This window comes from Colletotrichum graminicola (assembly GCF_000149035.1).
Source record: "Colletotrichum graminicola M1.001 genomic scaffold supercont1.16, whole genome shotgun sequence".
Lineage (NCBI taxonomy): Eukaryota > Fungi > Ascomycota > Sordariomycetes > Glomerellales > Glomerellaceae > Colletotrichum > Colletotrichum graminicola.
The window spans coordinates 714,566-738,478 of record NW_007361020.1 but is presented as its reverse complement, the minus strand read 5'-3'; the positions used below and the strand labels follow the sequence as shown (position 1 = coordinate 738,478).

General features: G+C 53.7%; 6 protein-coding genes across 6 annotated transcripts; 3 read left to right on the top strand and 3 right to left on the bottom strand.

The window, feature by feature from the left end:
- Nucleotides 1-435: 435 nt before the first annotated feature.
- On the bottom strand, nt 436-2,471 carry GLRG_05018 (uncharacterized protein; the record flags this gene model as incomplete). The annotated part of the gene is made up of 7 exons (XM_008095703.1): nt 436-767; nt 818-1,567; nt 1,624-1,869; nt 1,925-2,038; nt 2,129-2,249; nt 2,305-2,390; nt 2,444-2,471. 7 exons carry the CDS (start codon nt 2,469-2,471, stop codon nt 436-438), a joined length of 1,677 nt encoding a protein of 558 aa, XP_008093894.1.
- Nucleotides 2,472-5,458: 2,987 nt separating this feature from the next.
- On the top strand, nt 5,459-6,953 carry GLRG_05017 (uncharacterized protein; the record flags this gene model as incomplete). Its single annotated transcript, XM_008095702.1, has 4 exons — nt 5,459-5,719; nt 5,905-6,028; nt 6,085-6,234; nt 6,292-6,953. The coding sequence occupies 4 exons, from the start codon at nt 5,459-5,461 to the stop codon at nt 6,951-6,953; spliced, it is 1,197 nt and encodes a 398-aa protein (XP_008093893.1).
- Nucleotides 6,954-8,334: 1,381 nt separating this feature from the next.
- On the top strand, nt 8,335-9,515 carry GLRG_05016 (RhoGAP domain-containing protein; the record flags this gene model as incomplete). Its single annotated transcript, XM_008095701.1, has 2 exons — nt 8,335-8,446; nt 8,500-9,515. 2 exons carry the CDS (start codon nt 8,335-8,337, stop codon nt 9,513-9,515), a joined length of 1,128 nt encoding a protein of 375 aa, XP_008093892.1.
- A 2,727-nt stretch (nt 9,516-12,242) lies between these two features.
- Nucleotides 12,243-12,695, bottom strand: GLRG_05015 (uncharacterized protein; the record flags this gene model as incomplete). The annotated part of the gene is made up of 1 exon (XM_008095700.1): nt 12,243-12,695. A coding segment is annotated over one exon (453 nt), but the record flags the coding sequence as incomplete, so codon positions are not given.
- Nucleotides 12,696-12,965: 270 nt separating this feature from the next.
- Nucleotides 12,966-13,610, bottom strand: GLRG_05014 (replication factor A protein 3; the record flags this gene model as incomplete). The annotated part of the gene is made up of 3 exons (XM_008095699.1): nt 12,966-13,036; nt 13,269-13,371; nt 13,458-13,610. 3 exons carry the CDS (start codon nt 13,608-13,610, stop codon nt 12,966-12,968), a joined length of 327 nt encoding a protein of 108 aa, XP_008093890.1.
- Nucleotides 13,611-19,576: 5,966 nt separating this feature from the next.
- GLRG_05013 (bZIP transcription factor) lies at nt 19,577-20,559 on the top strand (the record flags this gene model as incomplete). Its single annotated transcript, XM_008095698.1, has 2 exons — nt 19,577-20,381; nt 20,435-20,559. 2 exons carry the CDS (start codon nt 19,577-19,579, stop codon nt 20,557-20,559), a joined length of 930 nt encoding a protein of 309 aa, XP_008093889.1.
- Nucleotides 20,560-23,913: the final 3,354 nt, after the last annotated feature.

Sequence of the window (23,913 nt, the reverse complement as noted above, 5' to 3'; positions counted from 1 at the left end):
CTAATTACAACGGGTAGGGGGGGCCAAAGGGCGCCAGGTGAAGGTTCATCAAGCCTGACGACAGGCCGAGTAATATGAGACATGTATGACCCGACAAACGAGCCACGATGCTTGATACAAAGCAAAAGGTCCGGGTCGTCTCCGTGTAAGAAAAAAAAAGCTAAAAGAAAAAAAAAACCTGGGCGTGGCCTCTGACGGCGGCGGCATCATCGTCCGCCAGGACATTGGCACGCCGAAATAAACGCTCCTTCAAGATGCTTCCACGCCGAAATATACACTCAACGTAACAACCGAATCTCATTCTGCATGCTGATTAACGCCGATAACACCACCAACCCAAGCCTCCAAGCTCCTTGGTCCTGCTATAGTACCCCGGAAGGGAAATTGGTGAACAAAATAATGAAGTGAGATCCGTGTGTAGCGTTGCCGTCTTCCTTAACCTTCGATGTGAGTCTTGGAGCCACTTTGGCCAAGCAGCTCCAGACACCGTTGTGCCAGGTTGACAACTTCGCCTTCGTCATCGTCTTCAAACTCATTGTCCGGCTCGATCTGGCGATTCGCGATTTCCTTGATCTGGTCGACAATATCTTGCGCCTGGCCGATCAACTGGATAAGATTCTTGTCCTCAGATTCGAGCAGCTGAAGCAGAGTCCAGATCGCTATATGCTGGAATGTCGCATCGCCGCTTTGGAGGAACCTCGTCAGGTAACCATGGATACCGCCGTTGGGCTCCTTCCAGTCTTGAACGAATACGGCATAGTCGCCGACTAGTTTTTATTGTCAGCTTGGTACTTAAATCGAGAAACGTTCAACACACCTTTGGAAGAGAGATTGCCGAGAGCTGCAGCACTGTTGCCCTGAACTTCAATGCTGGGGGAATGTGTGAGGGGAATCAAGACCTCGAAGACCCCGAGGTTCAGGAGATGAGACTTGAGCTCGTCGCTAAGAGCCAGAACCGCAATCGCAGCTGTCATCTCGGATTGGACCGTGACGGGCACATCGAGCACCAGCTGCTTGCACTTCTGAACAGCGCCCGCATCGAGGACAAGAGCTTTGTTGCGGTCAGAGCTGGCGGCCAGGTTCCTAAGGGTTGAGATGGCGTGGCATTGGATCTCTTCGTTCTCGGTAGACCCGAGAAGATCGACCAGCGGCTTCAGAAAACCGGCTTCGATGATGGGCGACTCGTTCAAAGGGTGTATGGAAATGTTTCGTATGCATGCTACAGCGGAGAGAATCAAAGGCAAGTAGGACGACGAAAGAAGTCGGAGTAGAGGGGCGAGGCCGTTTGACCGCACAATGTCCAGTTGGTACTTCTCGTCAGAGGCCAAGTTACGGAGCGCGAGGGCTGCCTGGCACTGGACCTTGGGTGACGAGGAATCCATAAGAGTGACGAGCGAGGAGACGAGCTTGGACTCTGTCTGAGCAAGCTTGCGGCGGTTGTTAGCGTCAACAGCAATATTGCTTAGAGCCGTCGTGCAGTAGTACTGAACATCGACGTCGGGCGAGGAGAGTAGCTGGACAAGAACAGGAATTGCTCCGGCATTAACGAGCTGCTGGCGGTTCTCGTCTGTCGCATGGTTGTCAGTCCCGCATCCCTCAAGCTAATATGCCAGTAAGAAATACCTGAGTGCGTCATGTTGAGCAAGGCTCCAGTCGCGTTCCTCTGGACTCGCATGTCCCTGGACTTTGCCAGCCTCGTCAAGGGACCCAAAGCGCCCGACCGTGCTATCTTTGCCTTGTTCTCCTCATGTGTGGCCAGGTTTGTAATGCAGCCGACTGCGTTGCACTGCACTTCGACGTTCGGCGATAGCATCTGCCTGATGAGGGGCGTAAGGCCCCCGAGCTGAACAATCAAAACCTTGTTCTCGGCTGATGACTTGAGTCAGTGTGCATCCTACAATGCTGCTTGCGAAGGTGAACCTACTGTTGACCGCCAGGTTCCCTAATGCGGCACTGGCCGCGCGCTGGACTTCGATATCGGGACTTTGTAAGAGAAACAGGATGGGTTCAAGGGTATCACGGTCGACCTCGCGAACATCTGTAGCAAATTGTCAGCAAATTACGGTGAGGTGGGCTAAAGCTATGCGAAGGGCATTCGCGACGGCAAGCAATCAGAGTGTTGACGTACCTCGTTCTGTGATTTCGGCAAAAGTCAGACTCGCACTCCGTTGCAAGTCAATATTCTCGGAGAAGACAAGAGTGCTCAGAGCTCGGAGAGGTTCGCCCGAGAAGAAGTCGGTTTCACCCCGCTGAAACAAGTCAGTATTCAAGGTCAAAAAGATGGAAGTGGCAGAGAAGCCATACGTTTTCAAGATATTGGAGCAAGTCAGCAACGGCTTCCCTTTCGCTATCGGCGAGGACTGGCTCATAGAGACCATCGCGGGCTCTCCCTGGGCGATCACCATCAGCTTCGGCTCAGACATAACGATCGAAAACCTAATACCTCCGCAGCAGGATTGGCAGACTCCCATGGCCGAAGTGGGCGACAAGGGCCAGTGTTGATGGTATCAGGACTCGATGTGGAGGTGGCAGATCGGAAAGCTGGTGCTTGTTTGTTTGGATGGATCCTCTCGTTCGCAACACGAGCGTTGTGGCAGCCCGACGACTGGAGGGATGGAAAGTGTACAGTGGTTTCGGCGGCTCGATAAAAGTATCGGTTTTGTCGAACAGGCTGATTGAAGACGCACGCTCGATAGCAGTCAGTCGCCTCGGCGAATCGATGCTTCTTTGCTGGCCGGTGTGAGAGTCCCGGAATTCGGTCGAAGGATGGACGACTCAGTCGGTCAAATGAGGGTTTGGGAGGAAAGGCGACGGGAGGATGCTCTAGGTGCCTCGCGGAGCACTGACCCAGGATCAGGTTGCAGCAACCCGCGGCAAGAGCAATCGGGGCGGCGGCAGCAAGCCACCGGGACCCTCTCTAGCGTGCCTAGGTAGATAAGTATTTGAGGCTGGTGCGAGGTAAGGTGCCTGCCTACGATAGGTGGGGTGGAGAACACACCAAGCAACGGGCAGCGAGCAAGCACAACAGCAAAACAGCAGTACCACGACGACGACGAAAGAAAGGCCCGTGAAACCCAATGTGGGACTGATAACCTTGGGCCTTCTTACCCCTTCCGGCTTAGAGGTCCCAGAGAGAGAGAGAGGAGATACAGAGTACATAGGAAGGTTCGAGTGTACCTGCAGCGTGCGCCGGCTTTTACTCGTCATGCAACTGGCCAGTGACTTATGACCCAGCGAGACGAAAACATTGAATGTACCCACCCACCGCCTCACTCCGTAATTTTTCCCGTCTGCAGCAAGACCCAGTCTTCCATGTCCCTCAGGCGACGCTGCCGCGCGATACAAAACTTCGAGCTTGGTAAACGCGGACCACCTTGATCATTCGTTTACATGTGGGAAATCCACAAGGCGCCTTCGATGACGACGCCTTATCTCGACAGTTTTCGAGATGCCTTCTCCCGCTCAGGCATTTAACTTTGGGCAAGTGTGGATGAAGAAGGAAAGCCTAGAGCTGCCTCCAGAGGCATTTTTGGTAAACAACGCAAGCCACACTGGTGACATGATAGCTTGAAGTTGACGTGAAACCCTCTCCAGACCATCATCATCACGAACTTTTATTTTTCTCTCCCCCCCCCCTCTCTCTCTCTGCATTGGAATCGTCCGGTCATCGTCATATCATCGCTGAGAGCTAGTGAGCCATTTCCAGAATGTTCTACCCACCTGAGGCAGCTGTGGCAATGCTCCTATCGTGGAATGAGTGTGCATAGAGGGTCGAGCAGAAGTAACTGCAAGCTTACGTTCCGTCCCTTCTACGATGCGCTCACTCACTGTCTTGGGGAGCTCTGCCTCGGTTATCTTGGGCCAGAGGAAGTTTCAGATGAACACGCCCAAGCTAGACACCGGCCTGCACTCTTAGTTGCCATGTTCCCTTCAGACTTGCCTTGATGGCTTGCACTTAGCGATAAGGCGCCAAGCTCAGAAGGGTCTCAGGGTCCAGTGTCACGCGAGGCCAAGTAGTTGTCACCCATGTCGCCTAAAGCCAGTCAAGAACAGACCATCTTGTCAGAGTGACAGTGATGGTTGGATGATACAAGAAAACGTCTAACTGCTAGCTGTATTCACATTCAAGGTAGATTTCAATCGAATTGTTGGTATCTGAAAGATCAGCTGAAAATTTCAAATGGACATTTTAGGAAATGTCTTGAACTTGCATGTTCTTCGGAGACGTGTCTTCAGACCTTGAGCCAAGGCAAGACAAGCTGTCTTGGAAAAGGAAAGCGTCGGACAGCAACGGGCGGAGAATCATCACTTGTTTCTCGTTGGCTAAATCTCATCCTGTTCTTCAATAAATATGTGTCGAGCCTGCGGCGCGGGATCGGTTGAGTCCAGTCAGTGTGCTTGGCCTCGGCCGGAATGCTGACGGCAGCTTCTTCACCAACAAGATGCTGCTTCTTGTTATTTGTCATTGTCGCTGCTCATCGCTCGATTGCCTGCCTACCTTGTAGCTGGGTGTGTCGCTCTGCGTGTGTATCCCCCTTGTGGGTTTGGAAGAGGTCATCGGATGCATTGGACAGCACTGAAGAAACATGGTCGCATCTACCCTCCCCGTTTCTAAAGTAGCAGTTTGAGGTCATCACCAATGGCGAAACACGCCACTATGTCGCGGTCAGCCCCCTCACAACCTAGGAGGAAACACCGCTGCATACGTTGAGCGGCAGTACCAAGCATGAACAACTAGTATCTTTGCGACTCGGTCGATCATCACCGCATTCTGGCAACGCCAAATGTCAGCGCCAGCACCAGACCGCGCTTGCGGGGGGGGGATGAAGAAAAAAAAGAAAAAGACAAACAAGATCCAGATGGTCGATGTCCCCCCAGCCTACCTTAATCGGTTGGGTTTCGCCAAAGTCCAATGTAGTCACTTTTCTGGGTGGTCTTATCCTTATCTGTGGTAAAGATAAAGGGATAAAGGCTGGTTACAGAATAGGTACACTGCTCCGCAAGTGAGACAAGAGGGACACAGCTCAGATAAATGCTATTCGCTGCCAGTAGCGGTACCGCTTCCCGTACCACCGCTGTAACTGTTTACACTTGTTAGGTCTCTTAACTAATCCTTACCTTCCTAGGTATCTACCTTAGGTACACTAGAGGTAGGCAAGTAGGTAGGTATCTTTCTCTCGCCTTACCTCATTGCTGCTGCACGTTGGGAGGGGGAAAAAAGAGCAGCCCATGGGAATCTCACCACAAGGAACCCGTCCAATCTAGCCCAGTCCATTCTTCGGTCCACGAATTCCTCTCTTTCTCTCTTTTTCCCTCTTGGTTCCTGTTACCTCTCATTCCGCTTACTGTCTCTGCCTCCCGCCTCTCCCGTCCCCGTCTCCCGCTTTCTTCGCACTCTTAGCCCGTCCAGCGTCCAGAGGGGCCACACGCGCGCCATTAGCCCTCGTACGACGACACTATGGACGACGCCTCCTCGGCTTCGAAGGGCAATGCCGATGCTGGCTCCATGCCCACGTCGCATCAACAACGGTCTAGCGGTAGCGGTCCACTACAACCACCCGCAGTCGCTACTGCTGCGTCTATCGCGAGACCACATGGTCACGAGCTCCCCTTCGTCACGCCCTCATCCTATCTTCGCCCGAGACCTTCTTCGTCCGCCGCTCGCAAAATGCCAGAGAAACCAGCCAGCCCGCTCGACAAGGATCAGATTCAGGGCCTGGTAAGCCACCCGTCTTCTTTGACCAACCCCGCGCTCTTCGCGCGCCTCTCCGACCCCGTGCCCGTGCCCGATTTCGTTCCCTGATCAGAGCGAGCGCATGCGGGGTTGTTCTTCGGCCACGACGCCATCGTGAGGGGCACTTTTGGATCCCTCCGAGCTGTCGCTAACATTTCCCTCCTAACCAGAGATCTATTCGCGACTTCCTCAAAGTTCGAACCAGCTACGATGTCCTGCCGCTCTCATTCCGCCTCATAGTGCTCGATAACGACCTTCTGATCAAGAAGAGTCTTAACATCCTCATCCAGAATGGTATGAGTCATGTTTGCCTCGATGCGCCGAGCAGTCTATTCTGACCTACCCAACAGCTATCGTTTCTGCGCCGCTGTGGGATTCGCACAATTCCAAGTTCGCCGGCCTCCTGACAGCGACGGATTATATCAACGTGATCCAGTATTATTGTCAGTTTCCCGACGAGATGCACAAACTGGAACAGTTCCGACTCAGCAGCTTGCGAGGTACGTCGTACTAGATGGTCACAACTGGCTCCAGGTTGCATGCCAACATGTCTGCAGATATCGAAAAGGCCATCGGGGCCTCCCCTCTCGAGACGGTGTCCGTCAACCCTATGAGACCTCTCTATGAGGCCTGTCGCCGCATGCTTAAGACGCGCGCTCGCCGAATTCCCCTTGTGGACGTAGACGACGAAACCGGTCGCGAGATGGTTGTCAGTGTCATAACACAGTACAGAATCCTTAAATTCATCGCTGTCAACAACGAGCACAATACCGTCCTGTTGAAAAAGTCCCTCAGAGAGATTGGCTTGGGCACATACAAGAACCTCGCTACCGCCAAGATGAACGATTCGGTCCTCAACGTGGTCGACATGATGGTCAAGCAGAACATATCTTGCGTCCCTGTTGTGGATGCGCACAACCGTCTGCTTAACGTCTTCGAAGCAGTCGACATCATTCCGTGTATCAAAGGGGGTGCGTACGAAGAGCTATCCTCCAGCGTCGGAGAGGCACTGTGCATGCGACCTGACGATTCGCCCGGAATCTACACTTGCAGTCCCGAGGACAGACTGGACTCAATCTTTGACACAGTTCGCAAGTCAAGAGTGCATCGTTTGATAGTAGTGGACGATGACAACCGACTCGTGGGTGTCATTTCCCTGTCAGACATACTCAAGTATGTACTCTTGCATGGAGAAGAAGATGACATCAACGGACCTTGAAGCTGGAACAAAATCGGAGTTGCATAGAAGTAAGAGCGACGGATCCTCGCTGGAATGACTTGGGAAACGGTAGACATGGTATCAGCATGTGCCAGGCGTATGATGGCGTAACTGGGAGGAGTACCAGACGGTGCGCGTACCTCATCATTATTTATTCGCTTCATTATAGAGGTTGGGGGGGAGGTTACGGAGAAGCCGGCTGTCTGGCTGCATTATGAAATGAGAACGTGCCCAACATTACACTCGGCTGCTGTCCTCCCGTGTAATGTGCTCTGTCCGCTGGTGGTGTCGCGGGCGCTGGATACGGGTCGGATGAGAGCGGCAACAACGACGACAGCGGCTTCATCCGCCGCCGTGACTGAAGAATGTTAACATCGCAGGCGCGGTCACGATAGATGCTGATTAAGGGGTTGACGGCAGGAGGTAGGTACGCCATCATCTTCCACCTGCATGAGATCCGATCATTTCGGTTTGGCAGGTGCATTGTCTTCACATGAGGGCCAACTGGTATCATACGCTATCGGTCTCCCGGTCCTTTACGTCACTTCATAAATCACCGTTGTTGGACATTCGATATTCTCCACCCCGAAATCGACCTAGTTGGCCTACTCGCTCGTACACGACGGTTTTGGTCAGCCATTCCCTGGTCTTTCTTCCGATGCAGCCTTACAATAATAATGAACCATCTTTACCCTCAGACATGTCTCGAGATCCTGAGGCCGGGACCCTCACAAGCCAAGCCACGAGCACAGCACCGACCAGTACCGTGCCTCCTCGGCTACCTATAGCAGCCTCAATGGCATCCATCAACGCCAGTGATGTTGGTAGACGACCACTTACAGCCTCGAACACCTTGCCGGGATTGACCATCAAAGAAGGGCACCGAGGCAGACTTCTCCCGAGCAGCGCAACGTGGGCATCATCGATTAGGGATCTGGCCATGTTCTCAGATACGGACGACGTTCAAGATCGCCTAAGATTCGTTCAGGAGTACAATCGATTAGCCAAGAAGGTATGAGATATCTCGTATCCGCCGCATGCTATTCAGCTGCGTCAGACCTGAAGGTTCTTGACCTTGGCTGACATGTACCCGTAGCACGGAATCCGAGTGCTCGTTGTCGGAGATTTAAAAGGAGATGTAAGTGTCGTATTTTGTCTACGCCCAATCACCTGCTGAGTCTTTCAGCGACCCAGGATACCGGCTATTATGACCGAAAAGCGTAGATGGTGGGCTCGAGTGCTTCGCCCAGCTTCATCCGGACAGCCATCCAATCCACAAGGACCACCCGGGGCAGTCAGACACAAGAGAAGCGTCAGCAATATCGCTCTACATCTGGTTCATCCAAGAAAACCGGAACCTACATCGCTCGATCTTCAGACAATGATTCGACTGAGCGGCAAAAGCCTCTTCTACCTCCCTTCCGACTATGCCCCTGGCTCACTCGTCTTGCCAACTTGCTTCCGGGCCACCGCTCAATACTTGGCCCAGTATGGTATGTTGACAGAGCCATTCCCGTGGAGATTATCCTGACCGACACCACACCAGGCCCTAATACACGAGGAGTCTTTCGTATTTCTGGATCGGCCCGCATTGTCAACGCAATTTTCGACTATTACTGCTACGAGAAAGCTGGAGAGGAGGTCACTGGTACAATCCGCTGCCCTACCCTTCCACTTCACATCAACGCTGGCCCGCAAGATGTAGCCTCAGCCTTCAAAAAGTTTCTGTCGGTACTTCCAGGTGGTATACTAGGCTCCCTTCCGCTTTTTGACGCTTTTGTGGCTATCCATAGCCAGCTTCGAAAAGAGCCTGAGCTTAGCCGCACCAAGGACACGAAGACTCGCGCTCGACTTATTGCGCTAGCTATCGGGACCGTCGAATCTCAGTATCGCCGAGAACTGATATGTGCTGTATTTGGTCTTCTTTCCTTGATTGGTCGTGCTGCTGAGACAGCGGCTCGTGAGGACGAGCAGGGTCGACCGCTTCCGACCTCGGACCTCATGGGATACACAGCTTTGGGAATCGTGTTTGGACCGCTTCTCGTCAGTGATTTGTTGGATTCATACACTATGAAGCTTGCAAACCCGTCTTCAGGATTGTTACTATTTCCCCTCACCCCGCCTCAAATCAAGAAGGAACGGCAGCGCAAGATTGCAATACATGGCGAAGGAGGCCCTCTATCTGTCGACAAAATCCATGTGGCCAATGATATTGCTGAGATGATCATCACAAACTGGCGTGAGGTCATCCGAAACATGAAGAACTTGTCGATTTTAGCCATAACGAGCCATGAACTGGAGAGCCCGAGCCGCCGAGAGCTTCTTCGGTCGTCGAATTCCGAGCCATTCACCATTGGCTTGCCCAAAGGGTGGAAAAGCAAGCGATCTTCTCCGGCTACCTCTTTCAACCGAGAGAAGTCACCATCTCCTACAACTCCTACACCAGCACCACGTAAGTTCAAAACGAACTCCGGTCCCTCAAGGTCACGCATGCTTATGGGTGGCAGGAAGCGGAGGGAAGCCGACTGTGAGAACAACGGAAAATTCAGGCGAGACGCTTAACATCAAAAGAATCCGGCCGAAAACGTCACACTCGGCCTCTTCAAATAAACCATCCATGCGTCAATCCCTAAATCCATTATCACCAACGGCAGAGGAGAGCTTGGTAGATGATACGAGTGCCGCAGGGCTGCAGTTTACATCGGCTAAGAATGACTCTCCAATCATCTCGCACACTCCTAAGAAGAACTCAGCTTCTCAACCCGAGAATTCCCAGCAAATCTTAAAATCGAATCCTGTTCAAACTCGGCGAACGCCTCGTGGAAGCTTGAATCGACGGCAAAACAGCCCTGGGAAGGACAGCAAGTCTGTTGACGAGACTCACGGATTCGCGAGTCACAACCACAGTTTGGACGGGAGCCCTCGTTTATCGGAAGAGATGGTGCCAGAAAGGACCTCCTCAAGACAGCTCACAAATATACTACGAGAGCTGCGAGTGTCTACAGAAGACCCAAGAGACAGCAGCCAGTCAAAAGAACAGGCCATGTCCGGAAGAGACGAGGTTTCACCTGAGGATACCGAGGCAACTAGACGAAAGACTAGAGGAACCGTCTCCTCGGCTCTTCGTCGACTTCTCGGCAACGATAAACGTCGAACATCAAATTCAACCAGTCCAGGACCTAAAATCTTCAACGCAAGGCATCTCTCTCCTGAGGCAGTGAGCCCACGTACGCCCACTCAGTCTGCATTCCCTCCCAAGACTCTGGACAAAAGAGATGCGACACAAGAGCCGCTAGGCCCCAGATGCGGGACAAGCCCAGAGAACGGTAATGACGACACTACCAAGATTCTATCTGAGGCAAAGTATAGACAAGGTTCAGGAACGGAAAACAAGTCATTGGATGCCAGCCATACTCTGCATACGAGACTAATCGAAATGACACCAGTTCCCAATTCCCCTCTACGGACTCCGAGGCAAAGTACAGAGTTCGACCCGAAATCGGAGAGCACCGGCTCCATTCAGACCACGCCGAAGGGCTTTCTTACCAAGAGAGAGGAACCAGTCACTCCAAGGGCAATAGGAACCGATTTTTCGAAGCCGCAGTAGGAAACGCTGCCTCCGATCAGTTCTGATTACAAAGCGTTGTCTCACTTTGTTGACCATGAAGATGCATATGACCAGGCAGCTGGCGCTTTACCACAACGGTATCGTATAGCCGAGGGAGGATCGGAACCCAGAAATACTCGGTCACTCGCATCCCAACCAGTTCCTTCAAGAACCCAAAGCGTAGCCATGGCGAAGGAGTTTGCCCACCGACCTCAGGAATCAATGAAGGCTATTATGACACCATCAGCGCGTATGCCAAGCGATGGGAGCCGTGGCAGCTCAACTCCCTCTCGTGGATCCGTTTCAAAGCCAGTTGGGGTGAAGGCTATGGCAGCAATGTTTGAAACGGTCTCCCAGGAGTCGCCCTATGTGCCTTCCCCTACAGGTTCCCGTTATTCACGTCCGAACGAGATAGCCTTGAGCCTCTCTCGGGTGAATCCGCCGTCTCCCCGAATTCCGAAGCCTAAAGCCTCGGTCTCAAGTATTGGCAAGGATGAGCCAGACCAACGCTGGCAGATTCCAGGCAGACACACCCAACCGGCAAGTCATCATCAGGGTGCTTCCAAAGACGGTGGCATGGGCTCTTTGGGTGTGTCTCAAACAGTTCATGGCAAAGGGTGGATTCCCCGTCTGGAAAAGCCATCGGTCGCGCAGATTAAGCTCCAGAACCATCCTCCAAAGGCCCCAACTCTGGGCGATGACAGGGCTGTTCCCAACCTTGGAACAATGACAAGGCCTGCTGAGCAGCCTCCCATCGCGCAACATGTTATGTTTCCCCGCCGGCCGCCATCCACTCCCTCTCTGCGCCAGCTCAGCTCAGAAACGGTCTATGTACGAGCGGCAAGCCCTGGCGCTAACTCGGTGCTTCATAGTCAAATCCGTAGTCTTCAGGGACAGCTAGATGCCAAGACTGGAGAGAACCTATCTCTACGGCGTGAACTAGAAACAAAGGAGAGCATGGATGTTGGAACACTAAGTGAACAGTTGCGCGTGGCAAAACGGGAGTGCGCTATGTGGAAAGCCCGCGCCGAGGCGGCAGAGAAGCGGGTATCAGCTCTCGAGCGCTTCACTCGCAAAGTACGAGGGATCAAGGGGGGTGACGCGCAAAACGATACAGATCTACCGTCACACAGAAAGAGAAACAGCACCGAAACCACGGGCACAGAGGACAAAGAGGTCGTTGCAGCGAGGATAAGGAAGGCGATGAAGGGTATGGATGGACCCAGGAGCAGCGATGGCGGGGCTGCAGCATGGTGGGACCCCGGCCGGACTGGCCTCATTTGGGACCATTCAATAGGAGTTTGTGGGCAACAGATGGTATTGACGGAGAGAGCATTATTTGAGGTTTGGGAGGCGGCACAGGCCTTGCTAGCGGATGGCGATATTTGAATAGTGACGCGAAGGAACGAATGCTGAGCTGGCAGATGTCAGAGCAGGAGTGGCGCACAGCCAAGTCACGCACCTGATCTTGTGTGCAGGGGTCAAGACATATGTCTATTAATGCGAACCTTCATATCACTATCAACTCGGGATGAACCCCTTTTCCCCTCATAAAATCGTTATTGGCACCACGATTGGCAAAATGGCGGTGCGCATCGAGCCTCATCTCCTGCGACAAGAGGTAGCGTTCCGACCTACCAAGTGCTCTCGCCCCCCGAATCGCGACGGATCCTCCACCTCCCGGCTTCGTCCATCTGCATGGCAACAGTTCCCACAGCCATGCGCCCGATGCCGTCTAGGATGTTGTCAAGTAGCTCCGCATCGTCAACATCTTTGGTTCGTGCTCCTGGCCTCGTCGTTGGTTCCCATCTCTGTGGAGGATGCCTGCCATCTCTTCCTTCATATGCGTTGCTGAATCCACCAGTAATGTCTCTGCTGGCCCCTATCGGCTGCAGGCCCCTGGTGCTTGGCGTGAGGACAGCAGGTTGGCTGGGTAGATCCGTCAACGACGGTGTCGAGGACGGAGTTGCTGTACGAGAAGGACGGTAAGGAATACTAACTCTCTGGCCACGAGTAATTTGCAGGGTTTGCTGATGGCGATGACTCTGCCTGGAGACCTGAGGCGATGGGCGGAGGGTGTCAGAAGACTGTCTCTCAGTCTGTGGTGAAGGAGGGTGGGTCAAGAAGACAGGCATAGCAGAATGATGCCTCGTCGAATCAGGCGAGGGCGGTGTTGGTGTGGGCGAGTGGTAGCACGGCTGCGGTTGGTAATGATAGCGTTGCGATGGAGGCGGTGTTTGCTGATGGTTTTGATGTTGATAATTGGCGGTAGTGGTCGACGTGGTAGGCCGGACCGTAGATGCTCGGGACAGGGTAGTGGCGCTGCTGATGGTACGCGCGAGTTGGTGTGGCACGGGGACGGTGACCTGGGTTTGCCCGTACACGCACCTGGACGGCTGCGGCCGTCAGTTTTCATAGACAAAGAGGGACTTGTGGTGGTGCGTCGCCTCGACTACGGCGGAGGCGAGTTGGTAGTCTGAAAGGAGTCAGCATGTTCGAGTAAAGCCACTCCGATGGAGAGAATGAGATGCCCGGTATTTGCAAAAGAATGTGTAAAAGCCCTCCCCTTGGACCATAGGGCTTTGACGGAAGAGAGGAGCCAGTAGACAGAAATTCGGTGTACATGCCCAGGCTTCGCGTCCTTACACGTAGTGTAGCGCGGAGAAGGGATGAGTAGGGACTTTGAGAAAAAGCAAATATATACATACCAACATTGGGACCCAGATCACGCGAGCTCAGAACTTTGATGGACAGATCGGGGTTGACCTTGCCAATGACCTGGGCACCGTTGCCGTTGGTGAGGTGGACATCCTATGACAACAAGGTTAGAGTCTATACCGATACCCAGCTCTATCAAAGGAAGGAACTAAGCGCTGATCCATTAGACGTGGACTTACACGGTTCAGGATGGCAGTGACGCTGCCGTCGGAATCGAGGACGGCAGAGTCGCCGCGCAGCTGCAGGACCTTGCCGATGAGCATGACGTTGCGGCCGACGTAGTTGTCAAGGTACTGCGCTGTGATGCGCGGGGTCGAAGTGGCTTCGGCCATCTTAAGGTAACGGGCTAAGTGAAGATGATGCTTCTTGGTTCGGTTGTTGTGCAAGGGTCTCGTGTGGACGATGGAGATTCAGTAAGCCACTGGTGTTTACGCTGGGAACAATCCGGTGCAGGGTGGCCGTCCAAGGTCGTGTTCAGAGGAAATTGGTCTAGCTAGGAGACGCGTTTTGGGGCCCTCGGCAAGCCACTTTGTCGCGGTGTCAGGTGACATATCAGGTGATCAGAGGTGCGTGTCTCTCCACTACCCACCTACACGACCTACTGAACGGTTCTGAGATGTCCTCCCAAACAAAACGTTATGTTAACGGTGTCCCATCCACTATCACCGTCTTCACCGTCGCCCCCCCCCCTCTCCTTTCAGAGGCACGGATGAAAGACGGGTCTAGGTGAATCATGACCTTGGCTCTCATCAATTGACTTTTGACCGGCTGGCTCGTCCAGGATGCTTTTGCCCAATTAGATCATTTGGTATTGGCTCGGAAGACCAATTCGGGACCACCATCATCGATGGCTGATGGTTGAGTCGTCACCAGCGTGGCATCCAGTGGAGTCCTTTCCTGTCACAGAACTTGCTTAAGTCTTTCGTTCCTCGTTCGGGGATTGCCCCTTGCGCGGCGATGATGTCATTTCAAACCCCGTCGCCTGTTTTTCTTAATAAATATGTAGGTTCCGGGCGATCATTAGGAGCAGCGCTTCATGTTTGTGGCCAAGGGCGCAGTATGTTTCTGCCCTACCCCGGGCGTTGATAACGAGACCTTGAAGACTACCTTAGCTGGGCATCCATCTGGAAATGTGATGAAATTTTCGGTAGCAACCCAAGTCCAGCACGGGTTAAACAGTGGCTTGGTCTCGCTTCCAACGATGTTGAGCTTGTAGATGCATGCAGGGCCCTGTGTAGCAATCGCACACCCTTTTCCCCCAGGACACGCGGCAGGCCGATAGGGAGTGCCTCCAATACGCGTTGAAACTCGTTATGACCTGAGATGTAAATCTCTTGCCGTATCAGGGCCCTTTAGTCTCGGCGGTGCATGGCGGCCCAGGAAGAAACCTGGAAACTTGGTCGCGGCAGGCAATCGAAACCCCACTGCGCTGCCCCGGGGCCGATCAAAAGGTCGGAACATGAGTTGGAGATGGAGACGCCGCAATCACTACAACTGTTAAGGTCAGTCGGCTGTTGGCGGGCCGTATAAACCATGGCCTTTCCGTCCGACCTACCATGCTACAACCCGTTACAGAGACGACTGTCTGTGATGTGGAATAGGTACTATGTTATCAGGCAAAAGTAAAACCCCCTGTCAGGCGAGTATGCACCAGCTAAGGGGGGCTAAACTAGGTGCCGGCTGCTGAAAAGACAAGGCGGTTGGTTGGGTGACAATTTCAGGGTCCATTCTTGGCAGCTCTATGCAGGGAATGCCCTAGGTATACCTGCAATGTACACTATGTACATCTAGGTAAGATACCACTCGGCCTGGGTGAGACGGCCGACCACGATGGGATAATACAAAAAACTTCTGGAAATTTCGACGAGCACGAACTGCTTGCCTTTGTTGCGTGACGGTATCGCGCTTCACGTACGATGGGCGGGTAGGTAGAGTATCCCCATTACGTTTCGGACTCGTGCAGTGCCCCTCGTCCAGCCTCCCTCCCCCCGTTGTGTATTTGTACGATACGATTGCATTGTCAGTTGGCGGGTGGGGTACCCATTGGTGTCGTTGTCTTGGGTTGCCTCGTTTTTCTCTCGGGCCCTGATGCTACCACTTGGGGAGGCTTCAACACCCGGGTAACTAGGCCATCTGGGTCGTCGTGGCGCCATCACGCAATGAACCGATTCGCATACTATCGGCGATCTCGCATCGTGCGAGCCGGGGGCCCTCTGTGAGCTTACATTAGGTAAACTAGCTACAACATGGGGTTTGTCCGGATTCTGGAAGGCTTCAGGTCCTGGAACCACTCACTACTCAGAATCGGCTGTGGGTTGGCAAAAGTCTTGATATGTACTGGACCGTGGATGTGGTGGGCGAGTGCGACATCTACTCCACTACAGCCGTCGTGTAGTACAACCTACGCAGTAAAATAACTTACCTACCTAGGCATTCGAATGAAAAAAGAGATGGCCGGTTGTCATATGGTAGTATTAGTGGTAGGGAAGAACGGCCATGTTTTTTGTCACCCGAATGCTAGGTAGCTCTGGCCTGTTTTTGGCAATGGTCTGTCTGCCCCTCATCTTCCCCACCTAGGTAGGTACGATGTATGTAGCTCCCGAGCTTCCTCTGCTCCCTTGTCTAAGCGCTCGGCCCTGCCGCTCTGCGGTGCCGTGCCGTGCCCACGCCGGCACCAGCAGGGAAGGCCAAGCCCATTCATTCATTCATTGCTGCCAACGGCAAGGCCGAAGCGGAAGGGAGGCAGCACCGGCTCGAGGATCATTCAGCGCGACGCTTTTCATTGGTTCCTGGAGGATACGGGTGCTAAGTATTACACGCATGTAGGTACCTTAGCAGATAGGTTATCATCTACCTACCTGTACCTAGGTAGGTAGGTAGGTGGGTGGGTGGTTTTGCATCTGATCCCCCTCTCCCGCTTCATGTCCCTCTGTCTTCGTGAGGCCAACCCCTCAGTACCTGGCTAGCTCCTACGGCCCGTGCTCACCCCTACAGTGTTTGATTTTGGGCTTGCTTCGACCACAACTCATTCTCGTCTGGAATCCAATGGGCTCTAGCGCAAGGTACTAACAAGACGAGACAGCGCACAACGCACAGACTCGGTCGCTAGCGTCGCCAGTTGTGCTTGTGTCTCTTGCTGTCGCTGTAGCTGGTAGACACGCGGGTCACACACAACAGAGGAGCCTGAACCTTTGGCCAACAGACACATCGAACCGACGCCGACAAAGACTGTACGCGTCCACGACAGGCAGTGCAGCTCGGTCAGATGTCGGTAGAGTAGGCAGGTAGGCGCCCGGTGTCGGATTTCGGACTATCGCAAGAGGAAAACAGCCGCACGCACACACATAGCATACCCACCTCCTGAGGTACATAGGTACCCGGGTAGGTAGTGTGAAATGAGAGGTCCGGAAGCTTTCATCCGAAAACAGGTACTTGGCCGCAGTACCTATTCCAACTTCCTGCCAAGTTGTTAATCCCCCAAGGCATGGCGAATCCGGAAGGGGGGGATGCAGCATGGTGGAAGGCTTGTGGAATTTCAAGACAGTTTCCGGCATCCCATAACTGCTCTTCCGGGCCTAGGTAGGTAGGCACGTAGGTAGGTAGGTAGGTATTACCTAGTTAGGTACCACAGCAGGTACGTACCTACCTGTGTGTGCACATCTGCCTCAGGTCTCCGTCGTCTCCTCCTTCCCGTTGTCCTTACGCTGATCCTTTCCCTTGCACTCGGGTTTTTTTTTTTCTTTTTCGTTTTTTTTTTGCAAGTAGGCAAGTGAGCAACATGGAGCTTGAGTGCCGCCGTCTCTTAGGTACCCTAGGTTGTCTGTCCAGTCTACGGGTACCTAGGTAGGTAGTGCTCTTGACAAGACATGAAGCGGCTTGTGCAGGAGCAATGGGAGACACAAGGGAGCGGGCGCTGGTACCCCGCTATCCCGTCTGCCTCTGTGCAGAAGCCTATACGAAAGGGAGCATGGTGCACTGCACGTGCTGTTGGTGCTGAGAAATAGTAGGTGCTGGAAATGGATGTGTGTCGCTGCAGGTAAACGCACGCGCCTCCCCTCCTTCCCCTCCAACTACTTACCTATGTATACCTTACCTACCTACCTATCTAGGTGGTGTGGTACCTTGCTTTGTTCCTTCTTGTGTTAAAAAGCTGTGAAGTGTAAGTAAGCTGGGGCTTTTGCTCTTTACAGAGGGACCAGCCTCAAACACTCCTCGAGTACCTACCTCCCTGCCCACCTCACTTTCTGCTAACTACCTACTTACCATACCGGAGTACATACCTAACCTAGACATGCACCTGCTATTAATTATTACCTTGCTTCCAGATCTGGGTAACAGTAGCTATGGTCCGGGCGAGCTAAGCTCTCAATGAAAGTCAAGCAGAAACGGGGCAGGTCGGTCAGATAATGCGATTGACGAGGAAGTTCCTTCCTCCACCCCCAAATTCATATCCATCGCCTTACCTGACAACTTCATCTTGGCCGCCCCCCCCCCCCCCCCCCCCTCCCTCCCTTCCCGTCGCAGCCTTTACCGAGCTTCCACCCGCCCACTGCTTCGGCCTGCGTCCAGCTCCATCCATACCTGAGGTCCAGTCCTACCGACACCTTGTTCCTTCCGGCTTGCTACCTTCCTGGGTCAATTTCGTCGATCGCCGGAGCGCGTTCCGGTCCTGTCACCGTCACCGCAGCAGCAGGCCGCGTACCATTCCCGTCGTCTTCCACGCCTTTTCTCTTCTCCTCTCACGCGCCGCCCCATTCCACCCTGCTTTGATCGACCCTCGTTTGGCAACTTTCCACCCATCCCTGTTATCCCGTCGGCCGACTATCCTGCAAGCACTGGGTATCTCAGCAGTGCCCACACACCACCACCAGCCGAACATCCTTGCCTGACTGATGACCAGAGTTTGCCGCATCCTCCTTCGATCACGGCATCCGGCAACCCAACACCACGATACCCCGTAGTCGCCCACTCCATTGGTGGCCGTCCTGAACCACGACCAGGCTATCCCAAGCCAACACCGTCAACTGTCCATCCAGCTTGAATCGCCCATGCCTTTTGACCGTTTTACCAAAACACCAATACACTCGTAGCAGGCCCTGATATCCACGGGCCGTCGTGGGGGACTGAAACGGGCCGCTTACTATATCGCTATCCGTCGGTTCCCTTGCTTTTGTCGAGCAACCTTCTGTCGTGCGGGGCCACTTGCTTCGACAGTATCGTCTTGCCACCAGCTCAGCGGCAGCGCTCACGATCATCGCCAGTGGTTGTCCCCGACTGGTGCACGATTGGTTACCTGTCGCAAACGGTAAGCCGATTCCAAATATTCATTCGAGCACTCCCGCAGCACTATCATATCCCCAAGCGACTCCTCGTAACGTCCCGTCACCAGCCAGCCCTCTTCCAACGTTGCCGTTTGCACTCAGTGGCGAGCCTTTCCATGCTCTGCATGCTTCCGCGACGGTTGCTCCAGCCCTCCTCGAACTCCCCAGGCCTTGGGCCCGCCCGCATTTGGCCTTGTGCCTGTGCGACTCCCCATGTTGCCCCATATGGCAGCGGCCCCTCTGTTTCTGGGCGGTTATCAAGGTATTCTTAGTCACTCTTGACAATGGCCTGCAAAGTAACTCCACTGAGCCGTCCACATCATTGAGCCGTCACTGTTTGGATCCCGCCAAGTCTCTCATACTGCCTTCTCTCATTCGAACGCACCCCCTTCTCTACTGGTCTTACCGAAGTACTGATTACTGGGCATTGCAGCTCAGTCCTTCCAGCATTGTCATAGTAACGGGGAGACGTTCTCCCCGCCTGGCCAAAGCAATCGACATCTCTGTTCCATAACTTCTTGTCTCGTACCCTCACAAGGCATTCCGCTGCGCAACGAACCTCAGATCCAATCCATCGCCAAGTACACGGAGGCGTCGGAATCGGTCCGGGACTATAGATAATTACTCGTTGTAAACCCCTCCCAGTCCTCCGTCTTTCCAAGCACAGGTCTGCGCTTTTGCTTAGCCGAATCCCCTGCGGGTATCTCGACGAGATTGCTGCCGTAACCGGGTTGCTTCAGATATTCGACTGCCGCCCGTCGACTCCCACAACGCAGCCAGCGACAGATTTCGGCCTCTTCAATACTCGCAAACCGTTTGAGGTCTTTGGGCACTGGATAGGCCAACGTACGACAAAACGGGCACGATTTTGCCTTGGACCAGCCAATTGTGCCAACTGACTGTCGGTACGATTCAATCCACCAGAATTCTTGAGATCAACACTGGTTCCAACCCTTGCGAGCTCTCCATCCAGGACAATGAATACCCCTCCAAGCTTCTTCAATGATGCGGTTGATGTCGCAACACCAACTAACGATGAATTCCCCAGCGATCAACCTCGGACACTAAATCCAGATTCTTTCCACTTCACGCCTCCAGAAGACATCGGCTCGCCCAACATCATGTCGCACGACCCGTCAGCTTTTATGCCCATGCCGAGTGCCTGGGGCCCACTTGTCGGAAACCCACCGGCACTCTACGGTCACAATTATCAAGAGCAATACACAACGAGGCAAGAAGACTTTGATGATCGGCCAACGCTTCTGCATGTTTCCTCAGTGCCAACCTCCCAGTCGAGCGCAAGGGCCGATTCGAACAATTCTATTCAAACGCAGACATCCAAGTGGAGTAGGACGACTGATCCTTCCAATGCAAGCCCGCCGAGGAACAAGGGGAAAAGAGGCAAAGCTCCCACGCAAGATATGCACGACGGCAAAAGAGACAAGTTTCTCGAGAGGAACAGGATCGCGGCAAGCAAGTGTCGCCAGAAGAAGAAGGAATGGGTCTCGGAGTTGCAGGAAACTAAGCAGGGACTGGAGAACCAACACGCCCAATTACAGATGGAGTACAATGGGCTGGTGGATGAGGTTACGCGCATGAAGAACGAGCTCATGTCCCACGCCAACTGCAACGACCAGAACATCAACTTGTGGCTCGAGAACGAAGCTCGACGCTTTGTTCAGGTGAGTGCCGAGCGTGTAAAAAAACAGAGTTTTGACGCTAGCCGGATGGTGGGCGAAAGGCCACTCGGCAATGAGGGTAGTTACAGGCCGTCGATTGACAGTAAGGAAGCCCGTCCTACCCTCCACGAGTTTGGAGATGTTGACCCATGTCAGGCCGAATGTCTTTAATGTCTCCTGCACGCTCTGAGCGCGCAATGACAAGCATGTCTTCGAGGTCCGGCAGCAGTGCAGACATCAACTACGACCACATGCCAGACAGTGTGTTCGAACAGGCGTAAAGCGCCTTTGATGGGGATGAGCCATCATAAGCAGCCAAGGCTGTCCCAAAATAGGTTGAGAGCGAGCTATGTCACTGCATGATTTTCACGCACTCGCCATCGTGTATTCCCGGATTCGGAGTTGAGGATTGTGTGATTTTGGGACATGGCCCTGCTATAAGCAATGGTTTGGGAGGGGGGGGAAATGACTACTAGCCCGCATTTTTGACAAAGCCAGCCAGAATCTCAGGGCTGGAACTGCGACCTGATACCCTAGGGATGTTTGAGCCGCAAAGAAGAATCCCATAAGCCGGACTAGCAAGATGGGACCTGATAGACAAAACAACAACAAAATCAAAGGACAAAAGTGAAGCATTGGCCGCTTATCTGATAGTACCTGATCTTGGCTTAAGTGTAAGGTATCTACCATGCCGTCCAACATTTTGGACCAGTCGTGACTGGGAAACCAAGGGGTATCATCTTTCACATAGTCGGTATGCGAAGAGACGAGACAGGTTTGCTAATCAAGATGGGTAGGTCAGTAGTTGTCGCCGTTGTCGTTATCGGAGAAAGGATCGTGGCTGGTAGTCGGCGATTGTGCGCGTGATCCGGACCTCGAGCTGCGACTTATAAAAAGAAAAGAGAAGAAAAAAATAAGAAAAAGCCACACCCACACACAAAGACATGCGATACACTAGTGGCCGTGCTGATTCTCGTTGGCTCGGCTGGAGTTTTCGACTCGAGAAAGGGCGCTGGTGACTAATGACAAACGGGGTTGACGGTCGATTTGTAACGAAAAAGGCGGAGAAAGAATGCAAGGATCCGGGTTACAGCGAGCGGGTTCGTGATCCCGGTGGTCCGGGGCTTCGATGTATGGCTTTTCGGAAGTGATGTATATGCGGCGGCAAGCAGGTGAGTCCCAGTTGGCTGATGTTGACGTTTTCAAACGGCGCTGCCTCAGCGGTGGCGACGGCGTAGTTGACGCCTCACATTTCTAGGAGTCCTCCCAAGACCTGAAATCCTCCCGGTAGCTGAGAAAGCCATCTTGGCCGCCACTGCCGGGACTGCTTGATACGGGCAAAGCGATGATGCCCAAGCGGGTATATCAACCCGGGGGAGGAGGAGGAGGAGAGAAAGACCCGGAGGCCAGCCAGTGGATGGCCGCAGGGCGGAAGGGGGGGGAGAAAAAATAAAGAGGGGAGAAGGCAGTGGCAGAAGAGGAAAACTCAATCTCAGGCGCGCGAGCTGCGCGAATGGCAGAACGTCGAGTTTAAGAGGGGGCGAGCTCAAGGGGCGAGATTGCTCCGAGCTACGTCAAGCTGTTGCAGCTCACCCAGGTGAAAGATTGGCCTGCACTACGTCAGAACGGGCATTGCCTCCTCGTTTCTGCCCCCCCGCCCGGGCCTCGTTCATGCTCAAAAGCAGCCGTCACGGGAGGGGTCCGGTGGGGGCCAGCGGTCGTTTGTCCGAGTCCGACACGGAGAATTGACCCTAGTCGGTCGAATAGAGAGGATACACCCGTTCGAGGAAGAGTTGAAGAGGAAAAGAAAGGAAGTGAAGATAAGGGGAGGGTGCAAAGAGAAACACACGACAGCTTGGGAAGAGGGGGTGTAGTCGAGGAGAAGCCTTCGCCGGGCTCGGGCCAGCTACCCATCATCATCTACGTCACGAAACCTTTTAAAGACGAATTAAGCCAAGACACGCTGAGCGACACCGTCCCCGCCGCCTCCCTATCCTGGCAGCCTACCGCGCCGTCTCTTTTCGAAGCGGAAGTCAAAAACACATTCCATCCTCAATGACCCGCTTGCTCGGTAGTGGCTGCCGGGGTGCCCATTGGCCAATGGGTGCTGAGAAGGAGAAAAGGGGTGGTCCCGATGAAGGTGGACGGGAATGCTTGAATCAGTCAAACTTGTAAGCCTGAACGTGGGTAAGGTAGGTGGATGTATGTATCGTTGCGTCGATTCACTACCACGGGACTGCCACGGACAAGGTGCGGACCATGTTGCTGTGGAAGAGAAGGGCAAGGATACGGAATAGCCCTGCAGGGCCGTCCCGGGAGGAAGAGTTTCGACCATTGAGATTCTCTCTCGCCCATACGAACAGGGGGGGGGGGGGGGGGGGGGGGGCCAATCTCGAGTGTACGACTGCCTTTAGAAGCCCTATGCCGTCAGCGCCTATCCTAATGATACCGACCTTGCGTGCCAGGTGGAACCAATCTAGAGTGTGCCTTCCAGCGACCGCCTGCTGGTGCTAACTGGACGCTGTACACGGTTGCACTTACAACACAGACTGGGAGTCGATATGGCTAAGAGGATGGAAGCTATGACCGTCCACAGGTGGCTATTACCACTCATAGAGTGCCTCGTAAGGGTCTGCTTGTAGACCATCGTTAATCGGCGCAAACTTGGGCCTTCAAGTGAGCAGAGATTGATTACGTTCGAGCTACAGAGGTTTCACGTAATATTCGTATCCCGACTATTGGGGCAGGGCGGAGGTTAGATTCACCGAGCAATGGAGAGACCTCTCCTCTTATAAACGCTACATTGAGTGGATCGTGTGTGCTCCAGGGTGGAGGTAGCTAAAACGTACCTTGTCTTTCCGTAGCGCGATCATCAATTAAAAAGTCCGATTGGTAACCGCATGTCGAAGACGACCTGGCGCCAGGGGGGCCAAGAAGCGCCGGAGGCGAAAGCTTTGCCAGACACAAATGAGAAAAGGTGGCCCTACCTACCCGGGCAGCTTACAGCACTCGCTGAGCAGCTCGTGAAATATGGACAAGATGAAGGGACGTTGAGACAAAGCCTTCCCCTTTCACCTCTCGGAGACAGTACACCATTCCGCATGATGAGGCGCAGTGTAATCGTTCAGAACAAGACGGGCCCGGTCTTGAATATGGGAAACCTTAATATCAAACTACCTACCTAGCAGGTAGGTTGTGATACAAGTACGTCGTCTGCCAACGAGAGAGAGAAAGAGCGAAAGGGCGGGAGAGGAAGCAACGGCATGCGCGCGCGAGGAGAGCAATGACGTACTATCTAGAGGCACTCATGGACCTGGTTGATTACCATCGATTACCCCTTCGGGGAGGCGCCATTCCGGGCCGGGTAAGGCTCCTCCACTTTGCGCGACGGAAACTATGGGGCAGGTTCAGGTCCCGGATCGCGGGTGGCTGAGGGGTGGGGGCCCTCCCCGGCCGCAGAGCCCGTTCCTTGAGGGCTGACAAGGTGCAGAGATTCTGCTACATGTCTTTTTGCCCCGGACTCCAAGTGCAGTGACATTCGCGGATAGAATTCGAAGCGTTGCTCGCTGTAAGGTACGGATCGTGGGTTTTTTGTTATACGTCACTGTTTTTTGTTTCTCTTTCTCAGTATTCAA